Source organism: Corvus kubaryi, unplaced genomic scaffold (genome assembly GCF_017639235.1).
Source record: "Corvus kubaryi isolate FWS band 111438036 unplaced genomic scaffold, C.kubaryi_AGA036_p1.0 74, whole genome shotgun sequence".
In the NCBI taxonomy this organism is placed as follows: Eukaryota; Metazoa; Chordata; class Aves; order Passeriformes; family Corvidae; genus Corvus; species Corvus kubaryi.
In genome coordinates this window covers 11,120,641-11,134,747 of record NW_024582061.1, presented here as the reverse complement: position 1 = coordinate 11,134,747, position 14,107 = coordinate 11,120,641, and the positions used below count along the sequence as shown (strand labels likewise).

General features: G+C 38.7%; 1 protein-coding gene across 14 annotated transcripts in view; it reads right to left on the bottom strand.

The window, feature by feature from the left end:
• The window catches only part of MYBPC1 (myosin binding protein C1), a 71,065-nt gene that overhangs the window by 22,401 nt on the left and 34,557 nt on the right, over nt 1-14,107 (bottom strand). For 12 of the 14 annotated variants that reach the window (XM_042051102.1, XM_042051103.1, XM_042051107.1 and 9 more), the window contains 10 exons: nt 13,031-13,087; nt 9,352-9,518; nt 8,107-8,239; nt 6,382-6,506; nt 5,197-5,302; nt 4,730-4,896; nt 3,958-4,120; nt 3,102-3,208; nt 1,731-1,864; nt 452-608 (listed from right to left, as the gene is read on the bottom strand). In XM_042051102.1, the coding sequence (XP_041907036.1) occupies nt 452-608; nt 1,731-1,864; nt 3,102-3,208; nt 3,958-4,120; nt 4,730-4,896; nt 5,197-5,302; nt 6,382-6,506; nt 8,107-8,239; nt 9,352-9,518; nt 13,031-13,087 (1,316 nt within the window). The remainder of the gene's footprint in view (nt 1-451; nt 609-1,730; nt 1,865-3,101; nt 3,209-3,957; nt 4,121-4,729; nt 4,897-5,196; nt 5,303-6,381; nt 6,507-8,106; nt 8,240-9,351; nt 9,519-13,030; nt 13,088-14,107) is intronic. The other 2 variants (XM_042051104.1, XM_042051116.1) reach the window with 1 other exon arrangement.

The window sequence follows — 14,107 nt, the reverse complement described above, 5'->3', positions numbered from 1 at the left end:
AGCTTTAATTGGAGAATTAACCCTGATATGCAAATGAACCAAGCCTATAAAAGTGTGAAGAACTCGTGACCTATCATCCATCTTGGTGTCCATCTCGGCAATAGCCTCTGGCTCCCCAGGGAGTACCTTTGAGGGCCTTTCAAACAAATACCTACCTTTATTCCCTTATTCTTGTCTAGTCTCTGTTTTCAGGTGGCCTCTCAAGGCATCACCAGGAGTGAGAGGGGCAGCCTGAGGCAACCAGAGAAGTTTGGCCCCTGGCAGCAGTGATGATTAACTCCTACTTAAATCCCATGCCAAGCTCCTACTCCTTGAGTAACACCGAGCCTTAGTAGCCTTGCATCTCAATTCCATGCCTCACAATAGGAACAAATCAGGAAATGGAACTTTCCTGAGAATCTACCACCGTGATAAAAGATGTGGCTCATAGGCACTGTTTCACATGACTTACCAACCACTTTAATGTTGATTAGAGCTGTGTCCTCTCCAGCCTCATTCTTTAAAGTTATTCTGAAAGGACCCGAATCGTCCCTCTCAGCTGCATCAATGACCAGGCAGCTGCTGTCTGGGTATGTTTCTGCCCGTATTCTTCCACTGTCTGTGACCATCTAGGAACCACAGTAAGCAGAGGGAAAAGTCGTATTTTCTAGATTTGAGAATCAAAATACTCAAAAGATCGAAATTCAAAATAGTACAGGTCACTTCAACAAAAACATTAAAGCAAGGTAAGAAAACCCACACTAAAACTCAGAACTTTAGTCACCTAATGACAAAAATGACAGAATAACTAAAATAAGTAAAATACAGTAACTGTTTAGTACTCAGTTGAGCCATTGCATCAGACAGGATGAGGTGCTAGGCTTCTCCTGTGAGCAGGGACACACTTTTGTCAACACCACGTATCATCAATTTGATGCAAAAAGAATAGGGTATTCTTCCAAAAGTCAGATCAAAATCTGAGTCATTCACTTTAAAGGTCAGAGTGATTGTAATGGTCAGTAGTTTTTCCTCGCTGATTTCAAGTGCTGTCACATATTTTGGAGTGGGAGCTCTCCTAGCATAATTCCCTGCTTGGATAGGACCACAGTGGTGACACTACAATTAATATTTGAAAAATAGTGGTCACAGATTTGACCAGACAGGTCTGATGAATGCAGTAGTAGTAACATGTCCCAGCTTCCACATTGCACAGTGAAAATTTAAATGTGGAAAGTGGCTTTTTTGGTATTTACACAGCCAGGGATTGCTCTAAGCAAAAGTTTTGTATTGACACCAGATGCAAGAGCCCAGTTGCCCAACCTATTGTGTCATTTGAGACTTGAACTCCATTAGAATTTATCATTTGTTTTCCAAAACCAAATCGTATCATGGCTTCCTGCCCAAACCTGGCAGCCATTCTGGGCTTTGAATGTCTAGAAGTAGGAGCCATTCGGTAAATTTTCACAGGTTTTCTTCTGCATCCCATATATCCTTCTCCTCTACCATTTTTTAATTGCAAACCCATATCTTTTTCATTATTAATTTCAGCCTTTTCTTAAAAAGATCCAAAAGATACTAAATAATATTTGTCCGTTTTGCCCTTCTTGTTTGAGCAAGAAGCATTTTTAGATAGAGGACATCTCCCACTTATTTTATGCCATTAAAATCAATGTCTTCAAAAGGCTAAACACTCTTTTTTGAAGAAAAAGGCTCCTTGTTAAGCTAAAGAAACATGTACAATGACAATGTACCTTGTCCCCTCTACTCCAAAAGACTTTTGGGGGTGGTTCACCACTGATGGGGATCTCAAGTCGTAGTTTGTTTCCTGCCACTACTGTCACAGTGTTATTTTCCCCAAGACCATCCAGGTGAAGTTTAGGAGGATCTGAAAAAGGAGAGAGATTGTCCAAGTTTGCCATGTAGCTGCTGCTCTGAGAGTTCAGTGACCTGGCACAGGTCTGCAACACACAGAAACATGCTCTTTGTTTTATTTTCTTGGTATTTTTAAGCAAATGAATTTTGTTTTGATGAAAACTTGTGAAGAAAAATCTATTTAAGAAAATAGTTGTCTGATGAAAAAGAAATCATGGCACCATAGACATTTTGGAATAATAAGACCACATTAAAAAAACCCACAACTGTTTTCCTGAGGCAGAATTATGTATATTCAGGTAACTTCTGAGAGAGATTTCCTCTAAGTGGCTCTTGAAAATTTCATTTGCAGGCTTTCTTACGGCACCTTTTACCAAGCTTCAGCCTTCACTGTTCTTACAGTTTCCAAATTTATTAACCCAAATCCTTTTCTGAAAAAGAAATTATCACTTTTATTATACTCTGTGTGCAGGGAGAACAACTGATTAATATCCTCTTGCAACTTTTTTTAACATATTAGAAATATAACAATGGTCATTCCCCTCTAGTACCACTTCCCTTTTCATTCTCCCTAAATCTCACCAATACTTTTTCTAACACAGATATCCCACTTCTTTCAGCTTCAATTAAAGATAGTGTTTTCTAAAACTTTGGTCATTTATATTACTCCCCTTTCGACTTCCAAGTTACTGGTTGCAGTTAGAAGCCGGTGAGGTATTGCTGTGGGAAGAGTCAATGCCCTGTTTTATTTTTGTTTGAATCACTGGGATCATTAACAAGCCTTCTGCCTTGCTGAATGAATCAAAGCTGGGCAGAACAATTTTCCCTCTAGAGAGCGTTTAATGTTTTTAGTGAATAGGTAAATATGTATTTATTCTACTACTCTTTTACCAAACTAAATCACACTTTGCAATCTTAGCAAGCCAGTTCTTCAAAGATAGTGTATAGCTGAGAAGTAGATAGCAGCAGGTGTTTTACACAAACTCTTAATAATGGTTTAGGAGCTCAGCCTCAAGAAACCTCCCCCAGGAGCTTCCCCCAGCACATAAACTATGAGCAGGTCCTGAGCGCAGGCAAAGGGCTCTCCCACCAGCTTAACTGCACTTTGCCAAAGCTGCAGGTCTGCTCTCTCTGGTGCATGCCTGCTCAGAGGATACAAAGTGGTTGTAATCAGGGGTATTTCACACTGCTTTTCATTTCCAAGGGTCACAGAAAGATGTTATATACAGGTCACTGTGCAGTGTACTTACCCACAATATGTACTTTGCATGGAATATTAATGTTGTAGGCATCCGGCACAAACATGTATTCACCCTCATCATCAACAGCAGAAACTGGTATAATAAATCTGTGGATTCTGTAAAAGAATTGAAAAAGAAGTCTATGTAAATTATATTTTTGAAGACTGCTTGAAGCTATAAGGAAAAATCTGTGAAAATTCTAGGAGATCTGTGCAAGTGTGTAAAATTACTGACTAAAAATCCTTTGCTTGTTGCTTAGTGATATTTAGACAATTAAATACTGTGTGCTTTGTGCAAAATATCATTGAGACAACCACCAAATAACCTAACCAATTCTAAAATTGTTTGTTTGAACACAGGACAAGGAAAAAACAGGAGTGTAATCTCTTTGACACAGGGATTCTCTGCTGCTGCCATTCAACGGCAATTCGGTTGTTCAAGAAAAAATCTGTAGGTGATCCCATTGTGGGAATATTCTGACTTTTGCTGGACCACCTTTGTGAGTTGATACAAACAGGAGCTATGAGAAAAAGAGGCATTTAAAAGCTGTATACTTTTAAAAGTGTCTAACAATAATTTTATTTTTCTGCTTAATGTCCCATACTAAGAGCAACAGCAATGTCAAGAAAAATCAATAGCTAGCAGTTAGGTGAGTCAAGGATTTGATTATTGTCCTCCACAGCCAAAACACACAAGATTAAAGGGAGCAAGGAGACATGGCTTTTAAAATGAAAAAAATAAATATATCTTGAGGGACAGAGGTTAGGCTTGATTAGCAGATAATTTTTAGTGAAGTAAGCCAAATATCGGCACATCTCCACAGCATCATTCCATCCAAAGCCAAGTCCATACACAGCAGGCTTACCTTCCTTTGTGATAAAGCTTTACACGGTCACTAGCTTCAATCAGCTGCCCATTTTTGTACCATTTCCCTTCCACGTTCTCAGATATCTCACACTTCAAGTGGATTTCCTGTCCAAGCCTCACAGTCTGGTCTTCTAGTGCAAGTGATATCTTCAGTGGTCTCACTTAGGGAAACAGAAGCAGATTAAAGAAAGGTGATGGAGCCCAGTAACCATGGGGGATAATTTCCAACTTGATAATGAAAGAGCATGAATTGCTCAGGGTGCCAATTTGTACAAAATAGTCAAGAGCAGAATGAGTATTACAAATAAAAGTGTACATTTATGCAGAACGCAAGATAACTTCAGAGGATGGATCAGATACATTTTGTTTGAAAACACAAGCATTTTAAAGAGATACTGCACAAGCAAAGCTGAGGGGGCTACACAGTCATGTGCTTGTGTCTAGATTTAACTTTCCTGTGAAAACCTGGAAGGACTGAAGAAAAGCAGATACTTCCCTTGAAAATTCCCTTTGTTGACCTATTGTATCTTTGCATGGATTGCTCTGTTTTCCATCTTAATGGAGTGACAGGAGGTTATCAAGCAGAACTAGTTCATGGCCTGCTACTGGAAACAGTGTCTAAAGAGAAGCCACTGTTCTGGAGATTTGCAGCTAAAAAACTGGTATGGAAGGTAAGACTCCTTTTAAACCCCCAGGGAAAGGCAAGAAAATTGTTTCTTTCTGTATGCTAGCACTCTGTGACATTCGAGAGCAAGGTGGATGATACTCACAGTCAACTGAAAGCTTGGCTTCTGATTGCCCTCCAGTTGTCATTACTGAGTAAGTTGCAGTGTCATTTTTGGCAGCTTCCTCTATGATCAAAGTGTGTTTTTTACCCTCAACCTTAATTCGATACCGAGATTTAGGATCGTTGGAAAGTTCTACACCATTTCTAAACCTAATGGGAAACAAAGAATTTTTATTTTTCCAAAGGAAGTCCTGTGCAAATGAGACTTCCATAGACTGAAACTCCCAGAGAAGACTTTACAAGACTTTAAGGCAGTAGAAAGATGAAACAAACTCATCCATGAACGTATAAGGGTATTTCTGCTGTTGCTACATTTTTGAATAGAGTTTTGGTGAGATTTTCTTAACAATTTTCAGGTTTACTGGTGTAGGAAAAGCTGCCCATGTTTTTGCCCGTGATTAAAAGCTTCTGGGTTTTATTCTCAAGGAAGCTGTTCAAAGTGTGGCTTACCATTTCACGTTTGCATCATCCTCAGACACTTCACAGCTCAGTTCCACTCGTTCACCAACATAGGTGCTGGTATCCTCCAGGCCTTTGGTCACCAAAATCGGAGGATCTTTGGGAAGAAAATGTTACAGATTTCCAATCTCAGAGGGAAAACTAAGTGGAAGAGATTTTTTAAATCATGCTGCAGAAGGCAAGATTACTTTAAAATTCTAATATGAGTATCAGTGCAGCCTTCTCTGCCTTAAATCAGAAAAGTGGTTGCTCATTAGTATGCTAGTAGGAAATCTGCTCAATAAAAGAAAAAGAACATTTCTTCGTATTAATACATGCTTTGCATCCCATTTTATTGACAGTTTTGTCCAGGAAGCTTGACATGAGAAGCTGACATTCCCCTTTTGCTTCCCACAAATCCCTCTTAGAAAACTGTGTTTTCATCAGGTCCTACAGCCCATGATGAGATATATACCCATATTATAAGATGACCTGATGACATATTGTGGTGACCTTATTTGTTTACTCCATTCCTGATGTCGTAACTCAAGTTTATTTAATAGCAAAAGACTGTACAACAGTTACTCTATGCTGTTTCTAGGGGCAATGGGCTCCGCTATTCTAAAAGTATCTTTCAAATATTTGAAGATTTTTTTCTCTCACTATAAGCTTTACTTTTCTGTTTGGTTTCTTGTGCGTGTGGGGGTAATCAACACCATGGGAGCAGACAGAGTGAAGATATGGCCACCCATTCATAACTTTTGATAGAATCTTCCCTCAAATCAGTGCAAATGGAATGAAAACTGATTTCTAGAAAGCCTGATCTGAGGGCACTTGGCCAGTATCAGAGTCCTCAGGTACCAAGTGTGGTGTTAGGGGAAGCCAGTGCTATGACACAAAAGCCTACAAAAGGGCTTAAAATTATGAAGGGCACCACAGCCCCAGGAGATCCCAATGCACAGTATCAAATCAACTATATCCTCATTTCAGGGTTTTCACTAAGCTGCTAAGTACAGGATGAGGGAAAAAAATAGCCAGGGATCACAGAAATACTGAGTGATCCTAACAATACAAATACAAATTCAAATACAAATTCAAAAACATACCGAACCAGGTCCTCCCTGTTAATTTCTGTTGCAGCCAAAGAAGCCACATAAATGTAGCACAGCTGAAACAGCATCAGGCTGACATAGTTACCTCTCACAAAAAGTTCTGTGGAGCATTTCTCATCACCAGCTGTTACGTAATAGCGAGCATCGTCTGTCATCGTACAGTTATTGATGAATAAAATTCGCTGGTTACCTTTGTGCTCAAAAATGTATCTGTTTGAACAGCAAAGACACATTAGCAAAACTTCTGGACCCCTTTTGTTTTATGTAGAAAATGCTTTAGGGATTTTTAGAGGCAAAAATTCTGGGGTTTACACAGTACTGGAAAAATTGTCCTTGGAAGCAATTTCCAAGTTTCAACAGAGCTGTCAGACTTCTAGCAAAAAGAGCTGTGGTGTAGAGTGACAATAAGCTGCTTCTGGCTTGTTCCAAGATCCCAGGGCTGGGTGATATGAAAAAAAGAAATATAAAAAAAGAAAAGAAAAAAAAGAAGCTGGAGCGGAACGATGGCAAATAAAATGGAGTCTGAAACTCTAGATGAGGAAAGCTGAAAATAAGCAGTAAGAGGACACCATCACTCATTCCAAAATTTTTGTGAAGTATAATAATAGCCAAAGTTAAGAAGTTAATATTATTGGTAGGCCAGATGGCACAAGATATCAGTAATGGGATATGGGGTTTTGGTAATGGGATATGGAGCCTTTCACCTTTATGTCACCAGTTTAGATCTGCTCCAGGTTTGTAATGACCAAAGCTCATTAGCATCTGACAGCTGCTTCAGCAGCCTGGTAGAAATGCACTGGAACACCTAATCCAGCCCCTCCTGCTGGAGAGGAATCCATAGAGCTGCTTGCAAAACAGCTCTGAGCTGCTCATGCCTATAGATATAGGGGCTCAAGAAAAGGTACTCTATTTTCCTTTTTTTTGTCAATCATGAATATTAAACAAAATCCTTCATTGATTTCTACAGCAACAGAATGAAGGAAATCCGCCTCGTTTCTGTAAGAGGGCTTTTGTTAATTACTATTTTTTTTTCACTGGGTAAGAGGAAAAAAGGCTAGGATTTTGTACTGCTCAGAAACATTTGAGGAGCATTACATTTTTATGTACATCCTTCCCAGCTGTGTCTGACTGTGGAATGGGGTTTTATGCACTGGGTTGAAAGAGCTGGGTGTGCCCACAAAAGGACTGGGCTCAACTTCCAGGCATTGCTCTAAAAGTAATCAAATGTCTGCACCTGAAAGACCACTTTCTGGAAGAGCCAGAGAAGAAACCAATATGCAGGTGGTACAGATGAAGAAGCTTGTGTACCCTGGATCTGTCGCCCGTGACTGATGGTGCAGGTTGTTGACTGCAGTGTGTCAAAGTTAATGAGTAGAGGAAGATGAGACAAACCCCACACCCCTTTTCTTGGATGGTTTATGAGCCAGGTGGGTAAGTGTGTGATGTCAACATCTCTGCTCTTAGCACATAACTACTGTAGAAAGATTGTGTCCACCTCCAGACACAGGACCAAGGACAAGTGATCGATTTACTCGCAGTGCTTCCTGGTATTTTAAAAACTATTGAGTAGGAAATCATGCCACATATTTTTGAGGATCTCTAATACTTTTACCTTGAGACAAAGATTACATTTAGCCTACAGTAGACTTTTCTGGGTCCTGAGCAATGTAGCATCATTTACATGCTCTCCACATCTAATGAAATTCAGAAATTGGTGCAACCTGAGCAAAGAGAGAGATCTGTGCAACACACTTGTCAAGGGAATGCATGCGTACCCATTTTATTGCATACATATGCTAAGATCACTTACTTTGCACTTGGTCGTATCTCTTGGCCATTTTTATACCACTTGAGTTCCACTGTTGGATCTGCTAGCTCCACCATGAATCTTACTTTACCTCCTTTGTCCACCTGGTATGCAGGATCGAGGCCTTTGGCAAAAGCTGTTGTGGAAGTCAAGTGTTACTTTAACATGGGATCAGGAAACAAGAATATGAATGCTGAAATGACATTGCATAAATCTCATCAAAGCTGTCAGAATACATGCACACAAAGTTATGCATCACAAGATATTCTCACACTAGTTTGCATGGAATCATCTAGAAACACTAGAATAAGCACAAAGCTGTGCAGATCTGCTTATCCCGGGCAAGTTCAAGCTGGTATGTCTTCAAGACTTTGCAGTGTGACTGTATTCCAAATAGGACTGAGTAGGTGCATCAAATGAAATACACAAATAAAAATTAATGTCTAGTAACATAATATATGTTATGAGGTAATGGGCAAGGAGAGAGGGTATATCAGGCAGCTGGATTACAGCTGAACTTGTGGAGGACTTCACCTACATAAAAGGGATGCCTCCAGGAAACCAGTGACACAGCAAATGTATCTATTGCATCCAGTTCTGAAATGCTGTCCAGGAACAAGCAGATGCTACAATAGTATAATGGACAGTGTATTGTATTCATATGTGTGTGCAAACATATTCTGTGGCATATACATTTATCTTATATACACACACACATCTATATATTTCTACAAAGAAACACGTATTTATATTTCTGTATGTAATTACACCTCTCATACTTTCAGTAGGGTAGATGGGGAAAGACAAGCCTGAATGTCCTCACCCAGTGCAGGATGGAGGGTCTGTAGTACAGCTGGGATTTCTGAGCAATGGAGATTAAGTGCAAAACGAAATGATGAAGAGCAAACACTTCAGGTGTTTGGAGTGACCTCTATTTAGAGCAGAAGATATTGATAACACAAGCATTGTTTGATCAGGTAACACCTTTCCACGCACCTGGGGGACATTGTTCCAGATGGAACCAGTGTTTGTCTGAGAGGGAGGGATGCTTTAGGTAAGCACTAAGTTGGATAAGGTGTTTACACTTGCACTGTGGATCAAAGCTGCCTTCTGATTAATTCCTTGTAGGAATGAGGCTTGAGTTGGAGTGTGAAAGTTCCCTCGCGTGCAAGTGAAGTCTATTTGGGTGTTTAAGGTGAATGGTTGCTTGTGATGGATGAGCACAAGAATATTCTGCCACATCCATACCTGCACTCTTCTTCACTTCCCTGCGCATCCGCTTCAGCCGCTTTAACATCCCTCTCAGGTCAGTGATGCCGTACTGGAAAGCAATCTTCTCGTACTCGCTGGGATTTGCGTTCTTCAGGAGTTCCCACACATCCACCTCAGGCTCTTCCTCTTGTTGTTTAATCTCCCTTATGTTAGCAAAATACAATTATGGGACAAGAGTTAGCGAGGTTTTATCACACCATAAAAAACAGGTGAAGCTGAATCTATGGTAAGGCTAGAATTGTTTTGACCAAAATTTGAAGGCTGCCATCATACTTTGTTTTATTTCACCCAGTATGGTTGGAATAGCTCAGAATGACATTCACACCTTACTTTACACATCTTCAGGGCAGAATTTGGATGTAAGTTTTAATTTGGCCTTTTCTGATACAATCAGTTATGAGAATTTTTATTTTGCTTAATTGCTTCAAAAAAAAAAAGGCAGTTTGAAAATGTAACAGCATACAGGCTAATCCCACTTAAATAAATTTTATCTACTGTAACTTGAGTGGAATCAATTACAATTTATGATGGCACCACTAAGTCTAATCTGTACATTTCAAAATTAAATAAAAGTGTTTTCAAACCCCGAGTCCCTGTAGGTGCTACTGGGGGTGACTGAAGACAGGACATTGAAATACAGGGGAATCTGTGTCTGTTTATAGTTACACCGGTGCTTCTCAGCATTACTTAAAGTTGTCATATCAATAGGAACTGAAGATTTCCACACCAGCTTGGACTTGAAGGATGGATCTGTTTGCTTCCATGTGTGTCTCAGTCTTAAGAGCAGGAAATGTTTTCAGAGGCCTGTGTGAGGAATCACCTTCACACAGAAGTTTCAATATCGTATTTACTATCTGCAATTCCAGGATAAGACAACCAATGAAGAGAAGTATAATTATTTTCACAGTGGCAGCCATTAAATGATAGAAAAATGGAAGCATCCTAAACAAAATGATAATTTTTCAGACTGGCAATTCAGCACAAAAAATGTGGACTTCTAGGACAATACTGGAACTGAAGAACAAATCTAGATTTTTCCTCCTGTAGTATCATTAGGATCAGATCAGGAACATTCCAATTTGATTATAGCTTGTCTAACAAAATCAGTGCTTTTTGAGAACAGAGCGAGAAAATAAACTTTTGAGAAATAAAAAATACCAGGCTTTGCATCTAGACACTGTTAGAGCTGAGCTTTATGGAGTCCAACAGAGGATTTTCTTTGACATATACAGAAATAGCACTAAAGATCCCTGAGAATCTCTGCATGGTTGGATAAAAAGCCATGGAAACTGCTGTGCTGTTAAGTCCATGAGGTTTATTAATTTTCATAATATGTCTGTTATTTTAAAAAGCAAGAGAGGTTCTCCCTGAGTAATCTTTCAAATACAATAATTCTGAGACAGCAATGTAAGTTAGACAATCTCAGGTATGTAATTTTATATTTTGTTCCTCTTCTCTGTGCTCACACTTTCCCGAGGGTGATTGTACAGCGAATGCTGCCATTTCATTGAGATTCCTTCTGCATGGGGGCAGGCTGAGATCAGCTTGCAAGCACTGGTAAAAGGTGAGATTCCCCCTGGGGCAGCACTGTCCTCCCCCAGGACTGGCTGCTCACCAGGCAGCATCTGCCCAATGTCAAGGAGATGAGCACTCTATGGCAATCAAAATAAAGCTCCCCTTTAAATCAGGCAGGGGTTGAGAATGAGGATCCTGATTTTCAACCAGATTGAAAGAATTAATTTCAGGCTCATTTTTCTCTTGCATACCTGGAGAACAAATTTTGGTGCTTAGAGCAAGCCAACTTCATTCTCAGACCTCAGTTGCTTGAGCTGAGGCCAGGGGTCAAACAGAGCATGGTATTTCCTAAGCAGACTGACCTCACCACAAAATCATTTTCGGATCTCTTCCCTAGAAAGTCTGTTTTGTTGCAAGATGTACTTTTTTTTTTTTAATAAACAAAGACTTAAATATTTGAGTGGTTTTTAGCTCTTATGCCTCTTGGAACTTAGTGCTGCTACTGATCCATTGCATTGACAAAGCATATGCAGTCATGGAGTGGCTTACTGAGACAAGACTTTTTATATGTCTGCCTGCCAACCAGCAGAAAATTGGAAAATAGACAGTATATTGATTCTATGCATTTAGGGTTGTTTTTTTTTTTAAAAAAAAACATGTTTCAAGTAGTATGAACCAAAAGTGAAAAGTCCTAGGTCTTTCCTTGGTCATACAACCATAAAAAAAAGGAGAATGAATGCACCTCCAACATTGCCTGTTGTAAAAATTGAAATGAAACCATGGATTTGTCTTCTAAATAATGGATGTTAATATCCACAGACATGGATATTAATATCCACACTGTGGCTTAATTAACAATTTTATTCAATTAAGCTCAGAAATATGAAGTTGCATTTCAAGGCCTGAAGCAAGGTGAACCAATTTGACCGAAGTCAAATAATGGTATCTAAAAACTAAATATTTGCTTTATCCATTAAGCACACAATAGGTATACTATGTTTATATGGCTGTACAGTATTTATCTTACAAATCTTAAGAGTTAATTGTTAGTAACGTGATAATGTCTCTTGAACCACATTTATCTTTCCACAGAAACACCAAGACCTCTTACATGCAACTGTCGTGGCTACTGAAACACCATGCAGGTGGTCATGAGAACTAGCACAGCAAGTCGTATTAGTAGGATGAAAAGACAAACTGAAGATCCTAATTAGGGATGAGAAGACTGAAAAACCAAAGACCTGGTGGATTGGAATTGGTTCAGGTAATTCTTTGTCTACTTTTAGCTTCAGCTTTTCCTGTGTGCTTTAGTTGCTTAAATGCTATCCTCTCCCTCACAGCCAATGAGCCCATTGGGACCTTTTCATGTAATTAATATTGCAGATTTTCCTCTTTCAGAGTAAGTGGTAGATGAGATAAAGGATGTAGTTCCTTTTCCACTTCTCTGTGATCAGTTGCCATTGATTTCCATGGCATACAGAATTTCTCTGCTTGATTTTAAAAGATAGTGAATTAACTATCCTGTCTTAATCTGGTAAAAGACTAAACTAGGTTTAAGATCTGAAAGAACTAGAGACGTAACTATCATAACACCAGATTTTCAAGGCAAACCAGAGAAACATGCACCCGAGTTTTTTTCCATCAAAACACTTGAGTCAAATAAAACATGATTGAGCATTTGTGTGCACATATTTAAAAAAAAGCTACAAAGAATTATACCAATATCTATGGCTTGAAAACACAAAATATGATTTTTTCATATCAGGATGTTCTTTACTTTTGCACCAGACTCAATTTTCTGAACTGCTCATCCCTGTGTAGGAAATTTCCCCCCTCTGCCTTCCATGCACACACAAAAGAAATAAAATAGCAAGTGAACTAAATGTTATTGGCCTCTTTAGGCGGGGGCTCATTTTTTTTACCAGAGCACTCAAATCTGAGGTTTCTTTTCTGCACACTTAGAGGCAAAATTAACTGAACATTTGTATATTATACTATAAGAATAATAAGTTAGAAACATTAAGAAAATTGAAAGGTCAGAAAATTCTTAAGAAGTTATTAATGCTACACCTGACTGTTTCTGTGTGCGAACCTAATGGTTTGCAATCCACACCTGCTCATTGCATCACTTGGTTCTCACCTACGTTTCAGGAGACCACTAAAGTCAAGTTCTCCTGCATCATCTTGTCCTTCACCGCTGTTATTGACAGAAAAAGATCAAATCTTTGTTTAATACAGGAAGACTTAGACAACACCCATTGCAAACACTCTACACTTCTCATATACTCAACACAGTCCAGACACACAAAGAATTGTATAAAATCAACACAAACTTGTATGCTTTTTCACATGGATTTTGTTTCTGTAGGCACTTGTGAAAAATAACACAAAGGTTTGTATTGCTTCTTCTTATACTCTGATGGCAAATTTTTGTAACTGCATACATCAATTTGCCGAGGTTTGTGTTAGATTTCAGTAACACAAACAAATGTGAGCTACTCATCACAAGCAGCTTTGTTTCTCATTTCCATAATGGACATTGTAAAAACAAAGGGCTTGTGCTGATCTCTTGCTATATGAATACAAACCAAAGATTTGAATTGCTGGGTGGTGCTTTTAACAATGCATAGCTCTGTCAAATACTGATTGAAAAGTACTTAGCCTCAAAGATTTAACTTTTCTCTAAATGAAGGGAGAAAACAGTTATAAAGAAAAATAAAACAGTACATTGTCCATTTTTACAGATAAAATCACAGTCCTATGAAGGTGCATTTCTTTCTATAATGTAGTCTTTAGCAGAATTACCTTATCATAGAGCACATACAGACAAAAGAAATGCCCTAAATATTTGTTAGAAGGGCAAAATAGTGCACATCTTAACTGAAATGATGCCAATGTTTAATCGAGACTTTACATACAAGATATTACTTAGAAAACCAGAAAATACTGAGATATCTTCATCTGCTTGGGCAGAGTAGTTACTGCATTTTTTAAAATGTGCTAAAGAAGGAAATGCACCTTGAAGGTAATATCTTTTGATTGTCTCTTTAAATTAAAGCCCTCTAAATAAAAGCAGTTCTCTCTGAATCCCAGTTTTACTTCTAGATTAACATACTGCATTCATTATGTGTTTGTAAAATATTTTCATTCTATATATTTTTTATATTTCATCATACAAACCTGACACACTGGTTAGAATTGCTGCTTTATCAGAAAG